Here is a 23380-nt window from a genome sequence, read left to right on the forward strand (position 1 = left end):
AATCACAATCTAGAACTCATTTTCTTAGTAGATCCAAGACAGTTCAAAACGCATTCAAAGTTCAAAACGATAATACCACTGCGCATTCAACATTCAAGTGTTAATACGACTGCGCATTCAAACGTTGTGACCTTGCCGTCAGCCCGGAGCGCCCAGACATGGATCTCGGAAACTTCGGAGTGTTGAAAAAGGCTCCAACCAAGGGTACAAGTTGACAGGTATTCACCCTCGACACAGACTTTCAGGAAGTTGATGCGAAGCAACCGCCCGTCGACTTACGCTCTTGGTTTGGTGAGCGAGCTTTCTACACGAGACTGCTACAGAATCGTGTTTGACAATACTCAGAATCTGGAAAATCCACAGAGAAATGAATGTACAAATTACCTTTCATAGAAGGCCGATGGTAAACCGACATTCCTTCATCTTCAATAACCTTGAACTGACCCGGCTTGACAACTTCAGCCCCACTTGATTTGATAAGCAGTTGCCTACCATCCAGATGGGTTAATACGAATTAGATTTGATAAGCAGTTGCCTACCATCCAGATGGGTTAACCAGAGAGGGTTTCAACGCAGCGGGATTCAACGTAATGGCAGCAAGGTATACGGTGTGGAGAGGCAGCGAAAACAATCAACAGAGCACCCGTTTGGTAAGCTGGACAGTGTGATAAAACGCAGTTACATATTACGAACGTGGTATCGACTGGGCGGTATGGGAAGAGATACGCTTTAACAGTGATACTTCAACCAGCTTCCACTCAATCATTCGATGCAACCAGTCAAGGTATAACTGACACATTCATGCGCAGAGAATCAACATCGTTAAGACGCAGGACAGAGGCAGCGCTCAGGACAGAGCAGCGCTCAGGACAGAGTAATCAGGTGAATGCAATGCAATGGAGGCAGAGCATTTCAGGACAGAGGCAGTGGCAGAGATAAGGGAGTTACAACTATTTTTAGAACTGGCTCTGATACCATGTCAGGTCAGGCAGTAACTCTCCAAGGGCAAAAAAACTGATTGGTGTGTTTATTCCATAGGTATGTAATTGTTTTATACATTAGGAGTGATTGTTCAGTTCATCTTCCGATGACTGTTCACATTCCTGATTTATTTATTTTACAAATTCCCCAATCATGAAGATTAGGTGTCAACAATAACAATGCAGCCTCACAGCGCCGACAGTGTATCTCAGTCCATGAGTGATTGTGCCTTGAAGATATCTTAGAAGATTCTTGGCACCAATCCAATGTGGTTGATGAGGCTCAGCCATATGTTGGCTCAACATGCTAACTGCAAAACATATATCCGAATGGGAGCTCACGAAGAACATCCATGCTACTATGAGTTGACGAAACTTAGAGGCATTTCCCAATTCAGGTCTGGCAGCACTGCCGCATAACTTCTTAAAATTAAGCTCCATCAAGGTAGTCACGGGCTTGCAGTCCACCATTCCAAATTCGAAATCCAACTCCCTCTTACTTTTGCAAATGAGAGGGTCTGTACCTGTCAGAAAGAGGTCATCCTCATAAGGTACCAGTATGAGAGGTCTATCATCCACAACCTTAAAGCAAAGGTTCGAATCGGCTTCACTTCTAGTGAATCTCAACTTCATCAGATAGCTATCAATTCTCTCATACCAAGCCTGGGGTGCTTGCTTCAAGCTATAGAGAGCTTTCTTCAACTTGCATACATGAGATTCCCTATCATGAATCTCAAACCCCTCGGGTTGTTCCACATCTATGGTCGTGCTCTTACATAAGGGGAATGGTCCCCTTGTAAGTTTTCCTTCGGTACATCTCGGACATGTACCTTCATGCTCTTCTTTGAATTTAGGCATCCCTGTCACCATCTGTCTCACATCAGGTAGGGCCTTGTAATGAAGATGGGGAGACCTCTAGTGCCATTGAAGAGATGTGTCACATGACATGGTCCCCAATGGACTTCCTGCAACTTGATACAAAGTGCCAACCCTGAACCCAAGAGTAAAAGCATCTTTAAAATTCCTTTTCCAAACACGTACCTTTCCATCAATGAATGCCACCTTGTAACCTTTGTCTTCCATTGCCGAAATGGACACCAGGTTTTTACTTGAGATCATGTACATAAAGAACTTCTTAAATGAATCGAGTTACCATGATCCAATTGAAGAGTAACATTCCCTACACCCTTTACGGGATAGGTGGGATAGGTGGCATCGTCTCCAAGAATAATCTCCAAGTTTGTCTCCTTCTCTATCAAATTAGAGAGAGCTTCCTTGTATCCGGTGAAGTGCCTTGAAGCACCACTATCAATAAGCCAATTTCCCAAAGTGTCCGGAGGAGAGGTAGTGGAGAGGGCCGATATAAGATAATACTCCTTTTGCTTATCAGAAACTACATTTGATTCTTCATACCTGGAGTTCCTAGCTTTCTTGGAGGGTCGACCATTTCCTTGATGTCCTGCATTCCTTTTTCCTTTGCCATTGTACTGGTCATTCCTTCGATCATTGTTGTTGAAGTTGACCCTGGAATGATTGTGATCATCATCATGTGATGTGTCCCTTCTATTTGGACACTCCCTCGCATAATGGCCAAACTTATTGCAAGCAAAGCATTTGCCTTTCCTTCCTCCCTTAGATCCAAGATTTCGATTGAAATGACCTTTAGACCCTCCATAATTTATCCTTTTGGCATGAACAGAGAAAGCAGTAGGGTTGCCTCTATTAGAAGGCATTTCTTGCTCCATCATCCTAGTTTCTTCTTGAATGCATCTCGACATCAATTCTTCAAACCCTGGAATTCGATCATTATTGAGAATAATGGTTCTAAATATATACCACTCAGGTGGGAGCCCTCCAAGAGTAGTGATAGTAATTTCCCTGTCAGATATGATTTCTCCAATCGATAGAAGATCATTCTTGATCTTGGTGATCCTTAAGAAGTAGGATTGAATATCCTTGTCCTTGCCCTTCTTAATATCCTTCAACTTATTTTCAAGGAACAAAATTTTATTTGCATCACTAACCTTGAACATGCTTACCAATCTGTGGTAGATCTCCTTGAAGGTGTTTAGATCAGAGATGTAGGCCACTAGACGCTTGTCAATGGAATATCTGATAATCTTCTTCACTTTGACTTCACCCTTGGTGTACTTATTCTTTGTAACAGTGGGTGCATTTGTTGGAGGCTCAAGGATTTTACCCTTCACATAATCCAACACTTCTTGTTCTTCCAATGTCATATCAAGAGACATCTTCCATTCGTGATAGTCAGACTTTTCACGAAGCTTGTCTTCAGCCGGGAAGTGGGATGAAGAACCCATTGAGCCTTTTTTCCTTGTCCAACTGTCTTCGATGATTTCTCTTTCACTCTTGCTTGGGCTTTATCTTCACCTCACCTCTGATACCATGTTAGATTTTGGTATGTTCTATGCTTAGAGTAATTTACTTCAATTTTTCATATTAGCTCAATGACAATATCCAAATTAGCAATCACATCAGCATGATAGTAAAGCGCAGATAGAACATAAACATAAATAGTAGAAGACAAGCCAAGACAAGAGGACACAAGATGTGGCATGAGCCAAGGACAAACCCCAATGTGGGGAAACCCTTGATCAATTCTTCTTATATTCTTCAGTAGTTCAGTAGAGAGAGATAGTACAAATACACAAATCTGAGATTTTATGACAACAGAAGAAAGAACATCATTATGATAGTCTTCCATCATTGAGAGAGCTGAAGCATATCTTGATGCAACATTCCTCAAATTGCTAGTTGCTCCAGCAATTTTGGTTAGGGCACAATATGAAGCCCTAAACTCCCTTGACTGTGATGAATGGCTGATCTGATAAGGGCACCTGAAGTTTTCCAGAACAATCTCCAAACAGTCCTAAGAAAGTAGCCCCAAGGTAACCCTTGCTATGGTGTTATGGCCTGTGGCCTAGCACATAGCAACATTGAAGAAAACGTCTTCAAAACATCATCAACGCAGCAACACTTTCAATCATCTTAACTATGTATGAATGTTGATCTATGGAGCAGACTTCAACACATTCCTTCAATGTATAACAATGGCTTATCACCTTAGCAAACAGTCCTTATGGCATGCCCATACCAACTTCCTTATCACACAGTCACCTACAGCGAACACGTTGTCCATCCATGTATCTTAATGCTCAGTTAAGTCACTTTCTTGTTGCGTTCTAGGGCTACCTTTGCTATGGTTTAGGGTTCCCATGCTGGCTGTGGATAGTGACCCTAACATCCCTTCCTTGCTGCGGTTTAGGCCTGCGTATGATGCCTCCTTGACTGCGGCCTAGACTAGGCTTTGTAAACAGTTGCTAAGACTCTCCATTAACTGCATATAAGTGTCTTCTTGCTGGGGAATAAGGGCTTTACAAACAACGGCTAGGGCATCATTCTGAACTGTGTATAAGGCCTTTCCTTGACAACGTTTAGGAGCCTCTTTAGAGCTGTGAATGGATCTTTATTGACAACAGATTAGGGCTACTAATTAGGCCTCCTTTTTGCTGCAGAATAAGGCCTACGGTTAGGGCACTAGGGCTCCTTCCAGACTGCGGCTATGCCTTCTTTGTGACTGCGGCTAGGGCATGGCTAGATCACCCTTTTGGACAGCGGCTAGGCTTCCTCCTTGAGCTGCGAATATGACTCCCTCTTGACAGCGTATAGGGGCTTCTATTAGTTACATATAGGTCTCCTCTTACCTACAAATAGATATCCTCACAAGACTGCGGCTAGGGCCTTTTAGTTGACTGCGTCTAGGGCTCTCTTAGAAGATCCTTTCCACTACGTCCTCCTTGAGAGAGGACAACCCAAACGAGTGAAGAGGAGAGACCAAGAGAGATGAGTGTGTCAAAATGACTTGAAGACCTCTTCTATTTATAATGCAACGTTGAAGATAAGTTGGAGTAATTTGGTTGCTGGCCAACCTTGACAAATTGTCAAATAACATAAATAAATTAATATCTCCATGAATACATGTCGGAATCAGATGATGTTTAGATCAATCCTACACCTCTCGAAGAGAGGAATCCAAGAAAAATATCAGCTACCATAAATAAGATTATCCAAATGGAGTTTGGCCCCAGTTTCCAATTTTAACAGATACCCAATAGAAGAATTGTCCAATGGGGGTCATACTTTGTGAACAATTGGGTGGAGTATGTACCTCGAGAGACAATGGTTTTGGTGTCTATGGATTATTGGTGTCACCAACATTGTGCTCTGATCATGTGGATAGATCTATTAGTCAAGGCCTTGCTAGGTAACAATGTTGATGAATATGATGCTAAACAAATGGGTTACCAATCCGACTCTTTTTATGAGATCTCTTTAGATTGAGAATGACCATGTAACTCTTATGAATACCTCCCTAGTTAAGAGGAAGTGTTGAAGAATGTGTAACTAGGATCAATCTTCATAAGTATGAAATGTAATTTTGTAAAGAATAAAATGAAAAAGGAATTATTTTATAGGTCAAGCACCCAACACATATTCCATTAAAATTGGAAATATTTTATTACAAGGACATCAACAAAATTGAGCTTTTTGGTTATTTTGAAATTCTAGATCCACTATTTAATTCCAAATTTAATGAAATGTGTGTTACCCATTGAGTGCTCCTAGGATTTGTCAAAGAGTCATTGTCATATTTTGAAGACCCTATGGGCACATTGTATCTTCTAAAGAAAATTTATTTTGTCTTTAAAGTGCCGAAATACCTCCAAGATCAAGTCGGCCTACATGAAGTGCCACATCCACCCTTAGAAGAGCCTATATAGAGAGATGAACTCGTCCTCCATTTTACACACACTCATCTCATTCTATGCAATGAAGAAGAGGAAGAAATGAAGTCAAAGAAGTCGAATTGTTTGGGCTAGGTCTCTCTCTCTTAAAGGTCAAAGTTAGGGTTTTTGCGTAGGGACTATCTTTTGGTTTGATCTTGGAAGAAGAAGAGAAGGAAAGGCAAGTGAAGGTCTCCTTAGGGTGTCTCATTAGCCCTAAGACTCAAGGAAAGACAAGCGAAGGGAAAAGAAGGCTATTCAAGGGAGATCGAAGTCTCCAAGAGAAGCAACAGTAGTTGCAACAATTGTCGTGAGCCATATATTTAGATCTATAGTGAAGAGGTCGAAGGCACTACAACAAAAGGTTGAATTGATCTTGATCTTGGAGGGTATTTGGCTAAGTCATTAGGTCATGGTATTTGTCAATTGAAGAATCTATAAGAAGAGGAGATTTACGGGTTTTCCCTTCAAGAGGAGGGGTTTTGGCCGTAGCTTGTAGTGTATCTATTGTGTCATTGTTGTTATTGTTTTGGTAGTTGTGTTAGAGTCGGTCTAGTAGCCCTCCACCAGAGATCAAAACTCTTTGCATTTCATGATTAGGTGTCCCATCAGTGTGATCATGTTGCATTTCGTTAGGCATGCCATAATCCTGGTGGAGGGAGTTTGTGTCTTTATTCCCCTCTTGTTTGGCACTGCTGGTTCAGGTTTGTTCAAGTAAATAAAATCCTCAAAGGGTCATTCATCTTGCTTTAAGTTTTAAAGTCTTAGGTCTAGGGTTGAGTCCATTTTTGTCTTGAGAGGTCATAAAGGACCAGCAGGCCAGAGGGATGTCCTTCATTAAACATTTCTCATCATTGTACAGCCAAATTTTTACCTTGTTCTCAAAAACTCTGTTTTTGAAAACAAAGGTTATTATCTCATTTTTGTAAAAATTCTCAAAATTTCAAATTCTTCAAATGTCGAAGTGCAACGTTGGTCTCCTTTGCCAAAGCATCCTAGAAGCTATCCCTGCAAAAATTTTCAGAAGAAATCATCATTTCAACCAATTTTTCAAAGAAAAGAAATCAAAGGTCAGAGCCAATTAATTCAAAAAGTGTCAACACTCAAAACATTACAAAGTGGGTTTGGGCAAGTAAAAATCAAAAGGAAACCTATAAAGGCACATCACTCCTCATTTGCAACTCATTTGCCTCTCACAAGCTAAGTGAATCCTTGCAAAGTCGATTTTAGGAGTTCTTGAGCAAGTTGAGCAGTTTCAGAGGCGCGCTACGCGTCAGGGAGATTTTTTCAGTGTTATTTTGCACGTGCGCTACGCATCAGAGGGGCGCTACGCGTTGGGCAGGGCGCGCTACGCGTTGGGGTTTCAGCTCAACAAACTGCCAGCAAGTCATCAAATCGATTTTTCTCTTAGGCAAAGTGCAGGTAGGCTTCTCCTCTATGCCTAGATTTGGTTTTGCAAGATGAAAAAGAGAATTAATATGTTCAAATGCTATGTAAATGATAAATCAAAACCCTCCCTTATGAAAAATTTAAAGTTTCAATGGTACTAGGGTTTCAAATTTCTCTTGTTGTCCAAGGTTGCCCATTTATAAATCCCTTTTTCCCTCATTTTCATCACCTTTCTCCCTCAAATTTTTCCTTGAAATTTCATAATTCTCCTCTCTAAAATTCCTAAAAGCATACTTAATTCCTAAACCCTACTTCACTTTAAAATCCCACAATTTTGTAATTTCCCATGCTTGTCTTCCCTAAATTCCTTCTTTGTGTTTATTCTCCCTAATTCCCACATGTTCCCCTATCCCTAACAATTCCCTTGTATTTATGTCCCCTTGGTGACAGCATTTGAAAAAGTCAAAAAGCAGTTAATTGGGTGCCAAGTCAGCAATATATTTCAGTCATCTTGCCTTCATAACCATGTCAGAAACCGAATCAGATTATGAGCAGAGCTATGACAGTGATTCAACACCAGAGGTAGAAGTGCCAAGGAGGCATCACAAGGGTGGTAAGGGTGGTCGGCATGTCAGAGAGGAGCCCACTTCATTGGCTCATTTGCAAGCTTGTCCACTTGCAATGTCATGTTTTCAGTATCAATCATGCTTTGGATAGTGTGAGAGGATCTCACAAATTCAACACCATAGAGAATTGGTCCGCTTGTTTGTCCTACATTTGCACAATGGCCATGTGAACCTTGCAGGAGTGGATTTCACCTTATCACCTGAAATGGTTGCTCAAGCCACCGAGATACCAAATGTTGGGGAAGAGTGGACCAAGCGCAAGCTGCTAGACAAATTTCATTATCAACCATACATCAAACCCGGATGCATGAGGCACCTTACTGCTGTTTTTCCTTTCAGATTCCTAAGGGATGAGTATGCACCCTTGATGAGGCTCATTATGCGTTATTTCACTTGTGAGGGCAGATTTTCACGTTTATATTCGTACCATATCCATTTGTTGATGCATTTCACCCGGGTACGAATGATGAACATTCCATTTTTCATGTGTCGAAATATAGAGAAGATGGTGCCCGTAGTGCAAAGGAAGAACCCCGCACAGCAGCTCAAAAGTATATATCATTATGCACTGATCGAGATCATAGTGATGCATCAGTTAGCACAGCAGGGTATTGCTTGGGAGGATTTCATTTCTCGCGACTTCTTCATGGTGCCACAGCCACCTCCCGAGATTGTCCATGATGAGGGAGGGCCTTCACAGCAGTTTGACATTCCTGAGCCAGAGCATGTCAGTGCTCCTCCAGCATATGTTACATATCAGAGAGGCCACAGGGCCTTATTTGCATCTGCACGGCGAGTATTATCTCCACATCAGGTGGAAGGGGTCTCACCTTCTTCATCAGCACAGCGAGTGTTATCTCCACACCAGGTGGAAGGGGCCTCGCTTTCGACAGCAGCACAGGTACAAGAGGGAGGCAAGCAGCCCAAGATTGATGAGGGGCCATCAGGTGATCCAGACATAGATGTTGTTGACCTTGATATCAACTCTCCTAGCTTAGAGTCAAAGGAGATCATTCAGCAACTAAGGGCCGAAAATGACTTGTTGCAACAAAAGTTGGAAATGGCAAATTGGACAATCACATACTTAGAGCAGTGCAACAAGCAATTGGAGGATGAACACACTCTTGATGAGTTGCGGAGGATCTGAGAAGACCGGAACTTGGCTCGCAAAAGACTCGGTGATTTGACACCTATTGAGCAAGGGTCTATGCTCATTTGGGTGAACTCTCATTTAGAAAGGTTGATAGCCAAGGCAAACAGGGACAAAGACATGCTCCGCCACATGAAGAACCATTATTGGGCCCGCATGCATGTGTGCAAAGCAAAAATGAAGGTACTCAAAGCACGCTTGGCCAAGGCACTAAAACGGAGGAAAAGGTCCGATCCGCTTCAAATTTTGGCTGAAGCCACCTTGAGGGAGCATGGTGCTCAATGATACACCTCCAGCTCAAAATTCAGGAAATTTGGAGCAATTTTGGTCAATTTTGAATTTTTTGTGCCAAAAACAGGTTTTTGCCCTCAACGCGTAGCGCGCCGCGCGCTACCCTTAAGTTGGGGAGGTCCATTTCACAAAAACTCAGCATTTTTGGATTTGTCATGACAAAATACACTTTCTCAGCCACTGCCAAGAAGTTTCATGGAGATTTGAGCCCCCAAAAGGTCAAAAAACAAGCAAAAAATGACCTTCTGCCACTTTTTGGACACACAGGAAGCAGTCTTGGGAGATTGCAATTTTGGAGGGGCAAATGGCCACCAAATTGAGAAATTCCACTTGGGCTGGAGAGTAGACATCCAGACCTTTCCAACAAGCCCACTTGTGCCTCATTTGGATGTCGAGAAGTGCCTCAAAAGTGGCCTGAAAGGCGCGCTACGCGTTGAGAAATGGCGCGCTACGCGTTGGGAAAATTTGCCAGTTTTGCACCTTCAGCTCAGGAAAACGCAACATTGACTAGTTTTGACTTTTTGGTGGGGTTTTTCATCCTCTTTGATGTAATTGATGTAATTTCATGTTGACATGACACTTTTTTACCTATTCTAGAAGATTCATTCATAAAATGGCAAAAAATTAATGAATAAATTGGTTTCCTAGCTTATAGAGGCAAGTTGTTTTGATTGCCTAGATTGTAGTGTTCAGTTTAGAATTGGTTGAAACAGCTCCTAGGATGATGATATCGACCCCTAGAGGCAAGGGAAGAGGTTGGCTTGCCTATATTATGTATTTTCTTAGTCATTTTCATGGTTGGACTCTTGAAGGATAAGCTTAGACTGTTTACACTTTGTATCTCTGCAATTTTGGCAAAGGAAAGACCAGGGTTTTGCAGCACTATTTGGGATTCCTGTGGTTATTTGTGTTGATGGTGTGTTTCTCTCATGTACTTGTAAGTTTGTTATGTGCATCATTTTCTTACTCTTCTCTTCTGCAAATTAAGTAAATGAAGTGTTAAGGTAGAATTCATGGTTTCTATGCTCTGCCTTTAAGTTTGCTTAATATCAATGTTTTCATCTGTTTAAGAAGAACTCTCGATGGTTTCTTGCTCTCCTTAGCTCCTCACCAGTCATATCCATCCATTCACTTATTTCAAAGGCATCAAGACAATCTCCTACCTTGCCCCAAAAAGACCTCTGCAAAAACTGTGTCTCATCCCCGCACCCAAAATTGTCGTGCTCAGTTTTCCAACAAAACTCTAAAAATTTAAAATCAAACTTTCCCCATCAGTTTACTAGCCTAAAATCAGTGTTCTTTATTGGTCATCTCAGCCCTTGAAGACCTTTTGCCGAGATAGACCCGGAGAGAGCCCTCTCCTGTCCCCGTAGGGCTAGCTACGAGGCTAAGTGGTTTGATGTTGCCTTGGATTTTGTCTTTTTCAGCCTGAGGCCAAATTCAAGCGCTAACAAGTTGTTTGGTGTATCATTTACTGTAATAATAAGGAACAAAACTAATAAGTAAAAAGGTAACACAAACAATTATCAAGTTAAGATAATTAACCTACTTACTGCCCTACTAAATTCTCAACACTAGCAACCTACATTTTGTGTCCTCTTGTCTCGTTGATCTTTATTGTTTAGTAGTTATTTGATGATAAAGAACACAATAATAATCAAGTGAAAGAAGAAGCTAATAACAACAGACCAAGTTAAGTAAAAGAATATCAAAAGCAGTTATCAAAGTAAGAGAAATCACCTAATCTAGTTGCCCCTATATTTCTCAACATGGTATCAGAGCTAAGGTGACAACATCAAGAAGAAGAGGCAGCTTGAAGAAGAATACATAAGGGCCAAGCACAAGGACATCATCAAGGAGAAACAAAAGGCATCAAGGAGGACTATCCATCACATCATAAGGATCACATCATCACAACTCTTGGAAGAAGAAGAAGACCTCAAAGACCCTACCTCCATTCAAGAAGGACTTAACACATTTAAAGCATCTTGAAGTCTCCACATTCTACATCTCTACATCCAAAGGAAGCTAGAAGAAGCATTGCCATCATCATCAAAGAAATCAAGAAGAAAGACATCATCAAAGAAGCAATCATCTTCAAGAAAGCATCTTTAATTGTCAACATCATCAAGAAAACATCAAGTTGAAGATATCATCTTCAAAGTAGTATCTTCACTTGACAAGTAAGTATTCTATATTTTTATGTCTCAATCTACACACCAAATGAATTCATTTCGCAAGGACAACAATAAATTGGTTGGGACCTTGAACTACCTTCCGTGAAAGAAGAGAATTAATTTAATTCACATGGAGAATGAAGTTATTGAACATGTAAAGGGCTCCATCACCAAACCATCTCAAGAGAAATCTCAAGCACTATCAAAGTACATGAAATGAGAGATAAGAGCACAAAGGATCCTCATAGAGAAAATCAAGGATTTTCTCATCCCTTATGTTGCAAAATTGAAGACAACCAAAGAGATCTATGACAAATTGGTGGAGTTATTTTCTATAAGCACTGCAGGAGAAATCATATCCTTAAGAACTGAACTATACAAGATGAAGGTATCAAGAGAAGAAGGGATAGCTGCATATTTCATGAAGGTATCTGAAATTAAAGACCAACTACAAGAACTTGGAGAAATAATGTCTTATCAAGAAATGACCACTCTAGTTCTCAATGCATTACCAGGTGAATGGGGAAATTTTTTATCAAGCATCTATGGGAAGAAGGAAACCACTCCATTTAGTGATTTGTGGTCATTATGCAAAATTGAAGAATCTAGATTAAAAGCAAAGAACAATGTTGGATCAACTAAACCAACTCAAGCATATGCAGTGTCAACAAGGAAGAAAGGAAAATTTGGGAAGTTTGGGCCTCAAAATAAGTTTCAAAAGAGAATTGATATGTCAGAGATCCAATGTTGTGAGTGTAATGAATATGGGCATTTCAAAAGAAATTGTCCTAAACTCAAGAAGGGCAACAAGAAGAGAAAGGAAAGAAATGAAGCTCATGTCACAGAAGAAGTAGAAGAACCAGAAACAAATAAATCAAAGGAGGAAGTAAAAGATCTTTATTATGATTGAGGTAACCTCTTTCACTTAGTTCATTTTAGCATATAGAAGTTAGAAGTCATGATGGAAAGCATCACAAATATGATAGGATGCATTATAGCAGAGAAAGAAATGACATCATCATAGAAGCTTGGAAGGATAGCTGAAGTAAAAGTCTACATAGTTGGAGCAGTCATCATGATAGAAAGAAAGTAGCTCATGGCATCTTCATCGAAAGCATATTAAGATAACCAAAGTAGTTGTATATATGGTTGGAGTAAGTCATCTAGCAAGTTAGAAGATAAAGTGATCATCATACATCATCATCATTAGAAAGAAGCATTTGCATAATGAGGATCATCAAGATCCTCCATTGGAATCTTCATTAGAAGGTTCACCTCTACTTAGAAGAAGCAAGCGTCTCTCTGATAGTCTGCATTCCACCTTGTGTGGGATCCATTGGTTAAGAAGGATAAAGGTATGGTGACTAAGATATGCAACATGTCAAGTTGGTTGAAGTATTCTCAACTTCAAGAAAGGAAAGGAAGCTGCCAAAGGAAGTCTAGATGATTAACAGAAGGAAGAGGTATGTATCTATTTGGTAATAGATAGGTAAATTCATGTCATCATATAATTGCAAATTGAATGGTTGAATGATCTATCTCATGAGCATGATGAAAAAAGAAGAAACTCTTCCATTAGAATGATGCATGAAGGCATGTAATCAATGTGCCTAGAACTCTTCTACATATCGACAAGATGAAATCAGCATAATATGACCTCATGAAGAATATGAGGTGGTTGGCAACTATGGTTTCCATAATGAAGGAGTTGTGTATAAATGATCCTGAGGAAGAAATATGCAAAGAAAGGTGAAAGAAGAGTTCATGAGAAGATGCATCTACTCAGATAAGTAATCAACATTTGATAACTAGAAGGATTAGATATGACATCTCCATGGAGAAAGATATGAAGACTCTGATAAGTTGGAAAAAGAAAACCTTGGTGATGTATGGAGATGGATTCATACAATATGCGAAAGGATGTTAATGCAAGAAGCAGATGTCATGATGAAAGACCATCATAAAAAGGTAATTTTGATTTGATGTTCATTTTGATTTTTTGAAAAACATCTGGTTGGGTTGAAACATGGCTACCAGAGGGAGGTTGTAGAAGCCACCTACAACTAGTACTCATGAGACTGAATTGAAGATCCTGAAAGAAACATGACTTGGAAGAGTTAGTTGTACAAAGATAGCCAGATGATGACTAGAAGATCATTTTCCAATGAAGAGAATGATGACATGATTATTGGTTCCTACACGATGTTTCGTTGAAGGGAAGTGATGAAGAAGATGGTCGATGCCCTACAAAGAAAAAGAAGGCTCCATGATGAAGAAGTTGAAGTTCATGACATAATGTAGAAAGGAGCCCTATAGGCAGCTGATAGTACCATGATCTCCACCGAAGAGAGATGCTATGTGTAACAAGTCTCTTGTTAAGAGGGACTTTAGGTATATTCTTTTTATAGGAATGAGTAGATCCTCCCTAGTTGAGAGGGAGAGATAGGCACATCATTCTTGTCTTCATGTTATGAATAAAGAATAGAGGATTGGGTAAGCATGTGAGATTGATTCCAATACTCTTTGAGGATGAGGTAGGACATCCAATAGGTAAGAGTAGTCGAAGAGGAAATTCCATGAGGATGTGTTAATGCAAGTTGGGAAGTCTTAGAAGGACATACCTTGTGAACATCCAGATGGGGTATGTGCCTTAAGAGACAATGATGAAGGTATCTACAAATCATTGTCTCCCCAACATTGTGCTCTATTCCTGTGGAGAGATAGAGTTGTTAGTGAAGGCCTTGCTATATGACAATGTTGGTTGATATGATAAGATGCATTGACATAAGTTGAATAAATAGATTATGAGATGGCTTAACAATCAAACTCTTTTTATGAGAATTATTCGGTACGAGAATGTCAAAGTACCTTGTATGGATTATGTATACCTCCCTAGTTAAGAGGGAGTGTTGGAAAATGTAACTAGGGTTTGTGTTCATAATGTCTAATGTAATCATGATTTTATGTATTTAATGTAAAGAGAAAAAAAAAATATTATTATTATTTTGAACCATGGGTTTCATGCTCAAGGTCATTTTATTGATAGGTCTATCTACAAATCATTGTCTCCCCAACATTGTGCTCTATTCCTGTGGAGAGATAGAGTTGTTAGTGAAGGCCTTGCTATATGACAATGTTGGTTGATATGATAAGATGCATTGACATAAGTTGAATAAATAGATTATGAGATGGCTTAACAATCAAACTCTTTTTATGAGAATTATTCGGTACGAGAATGTCAAAGTACCTTGTATGGATTATGTATACCTCCCTAGTTAAGAGGGAGTGTTGGAAAATGTAACTAGGGTCTGTGTTCATAATGTCTAATGTAATCATGATTTTATGTATTTAATGTAAAGAGAAAAAAAAAATATTATTATTATTTTGAACCATGGGTTTCATGCTCAAGGTCATTTTATTGATAGGTCAAGCACCCATTGAGTGCTTCTAGAACTTCGTCATAAAGTCTAGGAGTCAAGGAAGTCATTGCTATATGTATGACCCCATTGGGCATCTTGTATTATGTAAAAGGAATTTATTTGAGTCATAAAAGACCCTCCAATGCAAGTCAACCTTCATACAACAAGTCGACCTTCAAATAGAGACAAGTCGGCCTCATGAAAGAGTTCAACCACCGAAAGAAGACTATATATAAGGAAGCACTCGACCTCATTCATGACTATCCATCAAGTTCGATCAAGAAAAAATAGAGTGACCTAGGATCGAAGAAGAGAATAATACAAAGAGAAGAGAAGTCGAAGTTTTGAAGTTGTTTTGGGTTACATAATTCCACACGTGCCATAATTTGAAGGTACATATTGCAATCACAAAACCGAAGTCTCGGACCTCTAATCAATCCAAAATCTGGTGTCATAACAACCTAGTATGCAAGTCGAATTGTCAAGGAAGAAGAATTAATCACAATGAAGGAGAAAGAAGGACGAATTCACCATTATTCTCTCACACGTGTCAATCTAGGGTTTCTGTAGTGGAAGTCGAAAAATTGCAAGTAAGGGAGGCTGAAAATTGCACTCACAATCGCAAGTCCGAAACTATGGTCAAAAAAGAAGTTATAGCTGTTATAAATCAAGTTTGACTTGGGTTGACTTAGTAAAGGACGAGCTGATCAAAGGAAAGGTTGACTTGGTCTTGGAGGGGTCTTTGTCAAGGGTCATAGGTCTTTGAATTCGTCATTTGAACATTCTATAAGAGAAGAACTATTGTGGGTTTTCCTCTCAAGAGGAGAGGTTTTGGCCCTAGCTAGTAGCCTACATTTTGTGTCCTCTTGTCGCATTGACCTTTATTGTTTAGTAGTCGTTTGATGATAACGAACACAATAATAATCAATTGAAAGAAGAAGCTAATAATAAGAACATCAAGTTAAGTAAAAGAATATCACAAGCAATTATCAAAGTAAGAGAAATCACCTAATCTAGTTGCCCCTAGATTTCTCAACACCAAGAATACTACATAAGATTCACCAAGAGAGTCAGTTATAATCGTAATCAAATGAAGCGTATTTGAAAAACACTCATCTCATATAAAATGTGATTTCTTTATTCAAATCATGGTTGGAACCAGAATAACCAATGCTTGCATCAACCAAATGCTTATTGCAAATGACAATGAAGTGTACAAGACAAGAATTAAAAAATCCAATGTGCACTATCAATTCCAAAGATGTTTCAAAATGTAACTAATGTCATGATTAATGATGCAAAACATGGCATATGCTATAATATGCCCAATAATGACTAAGATAGCCAAAAAAAATTATTAATGGACTATTGACTATTCAATAGGCAATTCTTGCTACGAGAGATGCAAAGTGTAGGAGTTGTTGAAAATGTAACTAGTGTCGGCCCTCATAATGTAAAATAATTATTGACGTATTTATTATTATTATTTTATTCTTGGTCAAGCATGTTTTTCATGCTCAATAAGTCAAAAGAGTCAAAGGATTTTGTATTTGAGTCATGTCATATTTGACATTTGAAAGAAAATGATGAAGGATTTTTTATTTTAGTAAAAAAGGGTCAGTTAAAGGTCCAAGTCGGCTCTCCTTGTCAAGTCGGCCTGTGTGGCTGTTTAGGACCCCTCTGGACAACTATATATAGGACAACTATTCAACCACTTAGGAGACAATGAAGTACACGCATCAAACATCGATCTTTGCACCAAATAAAGAAGTAAACAAGCTGAATTCGGAGTACAAAAAATTTGAAGGAAGAAAGAACAAGTTTTCTGCCTTGTCTCTGTCACATGTGCGAGGTTCTGAGATTTTCTGAAGTTTGTAACAGGGACGAATTGGACCTCTTCAGCAAGGGCCAAAAGTTCAGAGATTGTTGACCAATTTGAGAAGATTTGATCACCTTTGACTTATGTTGACTTCGAGCTGTTAAAGAAGACTGAGAGGGAGCTAACTTGGAACCTTTGAAAGTTTTGGTCTTGGGTTGGATATCTCATTTTGACTTGATTCAATATGAAGAGGATTGTTGGGTTTCCCCCTTGTGGGGTTTTGCCCTGGCTTGGAAGCCTAAATTTTGTGTCTCTTGCTTCTTTGTGATATTGTTAGATTGAATAGAGTATAATTGCTTGATGAAGAAGAAATAATAAGTCAAAAGAAGAATATTAACATTCACAAGTAATTATCAAGAAGGAGAGTCAAGCTTTATTTCCATTACACTTGATTTTCCAACGGGAGTTAGCAAGAAAGAGGCTAGAATATTAGTTGTCATGATTTTTGCCCTGAGATATTGAGGATGTAGTCGACATACTTTCCTAGTCTGATATTTCCAAAATTGTACATGCATCAATTTCATCATTTGTCCAGCATAAAAAACATTTAAAGAATAGAGCGGGCCATATGTAGTGTGTCGGCACGCTATACATAAGATTTTATCATGTTCAGTGAAACTTGTTTAAAAACATGAAGAACATTATTATGAAATATATGTGCAAGTATTTTGGGCGAGAATACAAAAGAATAAAATAATTCATTTATGAAGTTATAGAAGTAAAGGATAGTCAACAGTGCAAGACGAATTATGTATCAGAAAACTTAATAGTTGAAAAAATACCATGTTAAACTGCTACAAATAGCACTAAACCATGTGAATATGAAAGGAAAGCATATATATAATCTTAGCATTTTTTTTAATACAAGGAATAAAAGAATATTTTCATTCTAATAACATACTTCTATAATACATAAATTCTCTCAAAAACCCCCACGTTGCTAGAGCTCTATAAACTTCTATATTCTATAGAGCTCGAATTAATATCCTGTCCGCCACACAAACTATAAAGAACAAAGAAAAAAGGCAATGCCTTCGCTTGAGAAGCCAAGAGTTGGCAAGTTAACTCTTCTGCTTCCTTACTCTCGCATTTCAAAATTTGCCTCTCAATGTCTACCCAACTTCATGTATGTATTCCTAGTTGTGTAGGATTCATAGTGAAAGCCAAAAGTGGAGAGAAAGTACTCTTGACCATCTGATCATATCGTTGCTCTTTTAATAGGATCTTGAAAATATTGTAAAGATATAAAAATAGCCTCCTGTTCATTTCATGTAAATAATTAGTTTGAAAAATCCGTGTTCAGGCATACTTCGGGAAGTTTTAGTGCCAAAGGAAACTAATTTTGCACTAAAAAAAGAAGGAAACATAAATGGATCCACTGACAATGACATCCAAGCAGAGCCATAAATACCTCAGTTCGAATTGTTCGACTCCCCTGGTCAGGGCATGTGTTTAGGTACTGACTGAAAATTTGTGTAGCATCTTTGCCCTATGTATCATCAATCCACTCAATTAATTTCAGCAATACAAGAGAAATGCGGACACTAAAAAGAAGATATATCTATATTCCTTCTGCAACTTTTACAAATATTCCATTAAAACATTCTTCCGATGCACATAAAACCATTCCAATCCATGAGATATATCAGAACACGGAAAGGACAACTTTTGGACTAGCATAATTGACCAAGCTTAAACTCTAAAAATGTCTACAGATGCTTACGAATTATAGAGCATTATTAACAAAAAGAATATTCCTCATCAAGTTACATGGAATAGTTTTTAGATTACCACATGAAAGATATTGGAATTGGGAGCAAAGGAGGGTGTAGGAGTGCCAGAGAGCTAATTCACAAAAAAACGTAAGTGTGGAGCAACATGGGAGCATGTTTTAGATATTTCAAAGCATATATATTAAAAGAAAATGCAGATTGCCAAATTAGTTGCACAAGTATGAAGTCAGATTTTTGTGTTACTTGTAGACAAATACTACATATTTAAGGAGCTAGGAATGTGACCCATAGTAGATTCATCATTAGATCATCAAACCATTTAGTACACTGATAACATCAACCATATCACAATTATAGCATCAACATTAAATTTTTATGCATAACATCAGTCATCAACATAATAGAGAACACCAACCATGAAATGAAATAGGGCATCACGACCGGAATTAAAATATCCAATCAATTGTCATATAATGTTTACAGAATAGGGGCACTGAAAAGTGAAAACGCTAAACTGATAAAGACAAACAATTCTACCATTTACTTTTCTTTCCTCTTTCCACAAGTAATGTCTAATCTTTTTTCTTGTGATCTAACAGTGGTAGTAGGAATTGAACACTGGGATGAACACCAGCACAAGCTAGACACCCCCACACAGTTGTGCAAGTTGTGACACTAAAGTTGATGTAGTTGGAATTCTATTAACAATAGCAAAGGATAGGGGTGCCATCTTGATTCTTAGCACAATCAATGTCCTGGGACCATTAGACAAAGAAATGCTCCAAGCACTCTAAATCTATCGCTCCATCCTCCAAATTATTGTCCACTAGATTATTGTCCCAAGTCTCATATGTTCTATCACTCTTCACCACCTCATAATAATGGGACAATAACCTCAAGTTTTAATACACACAAACCAAGCTTTTTACCCGATCTACATTAAAGTTGTCCCTTCACACTATGGAAGACATTGTAGGTCCCCCAACACCTTTCTATAGAAGAAGCGTTTACAACCCATGAAAGCACCCTCCCCACTAAAGGTCACAATTCTGGGGAAGAACTACCATACATGTTCCACCATTGGACAAGATTTATCTTACCTTGCTCTTTAATTGCATGGACTAAACTAAATGGTCCATGCCCATTGATGTATGTCCTCAATCATTATTGTATGAGATCACACAGCCTCACCACAAAACAGTGTGTCTGATGCAATCATATATCCATTATGAACCTGCAAATGGTTGAGAAATGTAACGTGTCGATCTTCATATTTGTATTTGAGCCATAAAGTAATTGTAAAAAGAAAGAAAAAGTATTTTTTATAAAGGAAAAACTATTTGTAGCATGGGTTTCATGCTTTATGTTTCTAAGTCAAGCCTCCATTGAAGGCGTCTAGGCTTTTGTCATTGTCATTATTTTATAGACCCTTTTTGGGCTTTGATAATCAAGAAACAATTTATAAATGAGTCAAAATTTGCTATATTAATCCCCTCGACCAAGTCGGCCAGCCCACCGTTCATGTTGGCCTCAAAGAGCAGCCTCCAACCACTATTCATAGCAATGGATTCGACCTATTGTGAGGGCATAAAAATGAAATAATTCAATCTGCAATCTACAAGTGAAGAAAATGTGCGAAGAACTGAAGGAAGGAAAATCATAAGAAAGGACGAGGAGACATATATCTAATCTAAGCCAAAATTTCTGTCACACGTACAAGAGATCTGAAGTATTGCAGGGCCGAGGGTACAGGGAGAGAAGAGACCAAAAATTGCAGAAGTGCAGAAGGACGAAGTCCTATTGGATCAGTTGAAGTATTGATTTGAGTTGCCCGCTCTTTGGTGATTTGAAGGAAGATTCTTAAAGGCTGACTTGGTGGATGGAGGAGAGTCTGTGTCATGGTCAATTAGGTCCTGGATTGTCTCACTTTGATTTGGTTCTTCTAGTGGAAAGAGTATGACTGGGTTTTCCCCTTCTAAGGGATTTTTCCCTGGCTTGGTGCCTATCTCTGGTGTTATCTTCAGTGTTCCACGGGGACTCGCCCCCCCTAGGGGTCTAGTTTCCTCGTTCCCCCGTGCTCCAGGGACTTGGGGACGAGTAGGGGACGTTTCCCCACGCTCCCAAAATGGAGGAAACTCAGGGGGACGTGCCAGGGAAACGTTTCCCTTCCCTGAGGGGGCGTTTCCGAAAAGGGGGACGTGGGGGGGCGTGGGGGGACAAGAGGGGACGGGGGGGGCGAGAGGGGGCGTGGGGGGACGAGGGGGGACATGGCACACCTTTAATGCATTAAAAACCATTTTTAATTTTTAATTAACTAAACGCTGAACTTAATCTTTAATTAAGGGGACAGAATTACATTCATGTATGACGTTGTTTGTAGATTCAATTTACGGTTGCAGAACCGGGGACAGAATTACATTCACGTATGACGTTGTCTGTAGATTCAATTTATGTAAACTCATCCATAGTTTCGTTCAAATTTTATATAAATTCCCACACCTGGCGTCAATAGCAACCAGTTACAATTCGAAAGTTCAAATAGTCAAAAAAATATTATATATATACTGTGAAAATTTTATAAATTCGTACTTTCTACTTGAGGAAAATTGCAACAGCACGTCTTCATTATTATGCCCTTCCCCACGCCTCCTTACTCATCCATAGTGTTCCGCTATCAAGTCCGAACTCATTAAGACACAAATATATGGGCAGGATTTGATTCCCCAATCCATGCTTGTCATTGCCAAATATATAGGCAGCATCATTTGATACCCTGACCTCTGCGAGCATGAAATTGGACTGAGCAGAGAGAGTGATATGTAACCGCAGTATATATATATGCTGCAAGTGATATGTAACCGCAATATATATATATATATATATAAGCTGCAAATCTACAGACCTGCATATGCTAAGGAAGCCACGGTGCTCACTCACCTTCTCTCAAAAGTTTGACGGGTCGGAAACCATCTTTTGAATGGAACTTGGTGTCACTCAAAGCTATTGGATGTATGTCAACCGCCTGCTGAATTATTATATGCATTATTAAAATAGTTATAAAATAATAATTGAGAGAATGGTTTTTTTTCAAAGTCATTTCTATGGTTAATGGCGGTTTGTCCTCTAAGGATGATACAGAAAATAAAATGGTTTAGATTTTGATTTTTGAAAGCCATTCTTATACTAGTTTGTTAGGTTGATATGATTGATATAGGTTTATATTAAGGTTAATGTTTTGTTAAGTTACACATTTATGTTTGTATTTACGTTAAGTGAATGTATATAATAATGGTTGGAATATTTTAAAATATGATTCAATAAGTAAATAAATTTATTTTGTTTTTAATTAATTTTTTTTAAATTTAAAATTTTATTGAAATCATAATATTATTTAATTGATAATATTTTATTTTTATTTATTTTAAAAAATTGAATTAGAATTTTATGATGTTGTTACTATTCTCATGTCTATTCAATGTTATATATGCAAAAATTTGTATTTTCAATCTTGATGATTTGCTTTCCCAAGACATTGTTTTGGAATTAAAAAAAAAAAAAAAAACAGCGTACCTTTTATAGTGGACTCAATTATTAATTAATAAATTATATTTTATATTTATAAATTTTTAAGACCCTGACGCTCCCCCACATTTCCTAAAAAATGGTAGGGAGCTTTTGCATAGGCCGCTCCCGCGCCCCCTCGCTCCCTCGCCCCCTCATCCCGGAACCTTGGTGGAACATTGGTTATCTTTATTATCTTTGTGATCTTCTTGTTAGCATTTGTCTTGATGATGGAAAGAACATAATAATAATGAAGAACTAAACTAAATATCAGAAGAACTTTTCAAAAGATCAAAAGGAAATCAAGTTAAAGAACTCTAATCTATATTCTGCCCTAGATTTCCAACACAAATCCATGTGTGGTCTTAACTTCCCACAGCACTAAGCATTGGCTGGGTCAACCACAATCTAGATAATATTTTGATGTAGGGACATGTGCTAAGGCATGGAGTGGAACATTTAACTTATCCCATCATTAGGCTCAACAATGTCTTTACTCTAGCCTAGAACATTGTTCCCCTCCTCATACACCTAAATGATTGAATAATTTGAATTTGCACAATAAATCACATTATAAATGGGCTTGGTGAAGTGCAAAGCATGTGTAAGTTTGTAACCTCTGTCCAAAGTTACCATCTAGAACAACTTTTTAGCTTCAAAAGATAACTCTCTATCAAAGCCCTGCAACCTCAAGTCCTCTCATGAATCACTCACTAGTCACCACCATACTAGACAATGCCTCTCTTATCTTCAAAAGGTACTTGAAGGTGACATAACAACTAGCAAATTGGGTCTCTATAAGTTTAAGTAGATCAAACATAAAGTGAGTTCTATGATGTAGCTATGATTGGTAATGAATATTAGGATCTTCTCTTTCTTGTACAAGGCACCAATCGATATATAATCAGGGTCCTTCAACTTACTAAAACCATGGAACAAAAGGTTCAATGTTTACATCAAACCTACATTATGGGGAAGCACACTTCCTAGATGCTCCCTTGCATAAAAAAATGGTCCCTACCCAAACGGGGAATGCTCAAGGGGCAATGCTCTTAGAATGCTTCTTGGTGCTCCTATGACACTCATGGAAGCTTTAAATTGCTGAGGATACTCTTGAGTAAACCCATGCTAGAGGGTGAATTTGGTTTTTTTTTCCTGCTTGTGTACCAACACAAGATTCCAAAGGTCATGATTTAAGAATGTCTATCGTTCCTTAGTGGATTAAAACAATCACTCACTTTATTTGCTTTCTAATTCTCGTTTCTCTCATCTTTGTTAGGATTTTGAGTGGGCAACTTGCTAGTTGTTGAGAAGCATATTTGTCAAATCTTGGAATGGATATTGAAGGCTGCCATAGAGATCTAAAGTGT

At 38.6% G+C, this 23380-nt stretch overlaps 1 protein-coding gene across 1 annotated transcript in view; it reads right to left on the bottom strand.

Moving 5' to 3' along the window:
• Positions 1 to 17532: 17532 nt before the first annotated feature.
• LOC149169009 (methyltransferase C9orf114 protein) overlaps positions 17533 to 23380 on the bottom strand; it is a 253903-nt gene continuing 248055 nt past the window's right edge. Inside the window, exons 10-11 of the mRNA XM_089428512.1 lie at positions 18128 to 18205; positions 17533 to 17974 (exon numbers count right to left, since the gene is read on the bottom strand). Of these exons, the coding sequence (XP_089284638.1) occupies positions 17915 to 17974; positions 18128 to 18205 (138 nt within the window). The 3' untranslated portion in view covers positions 17533 to 17914. The remainder of the gene's footprint in view (positions 17975 to 18127; positions 18206 to 23380) is intronic.

This window comes from Pinus tabuliformis, chromosome 4_2 (assembly GCF_031772625.1).
Source record: "Pinus tabuliformis cultivar Carrire ecotype Pingquan chromosome 4_2, CPIR1, whole genome shotgun sequence".
Classification (NCBI taxonomy): Eukaryota; Viridiplantae; Streptophyta; class Pinopsida; order Pinales; family Pinaceae; genus Pinus; species Pinus tabuliformis.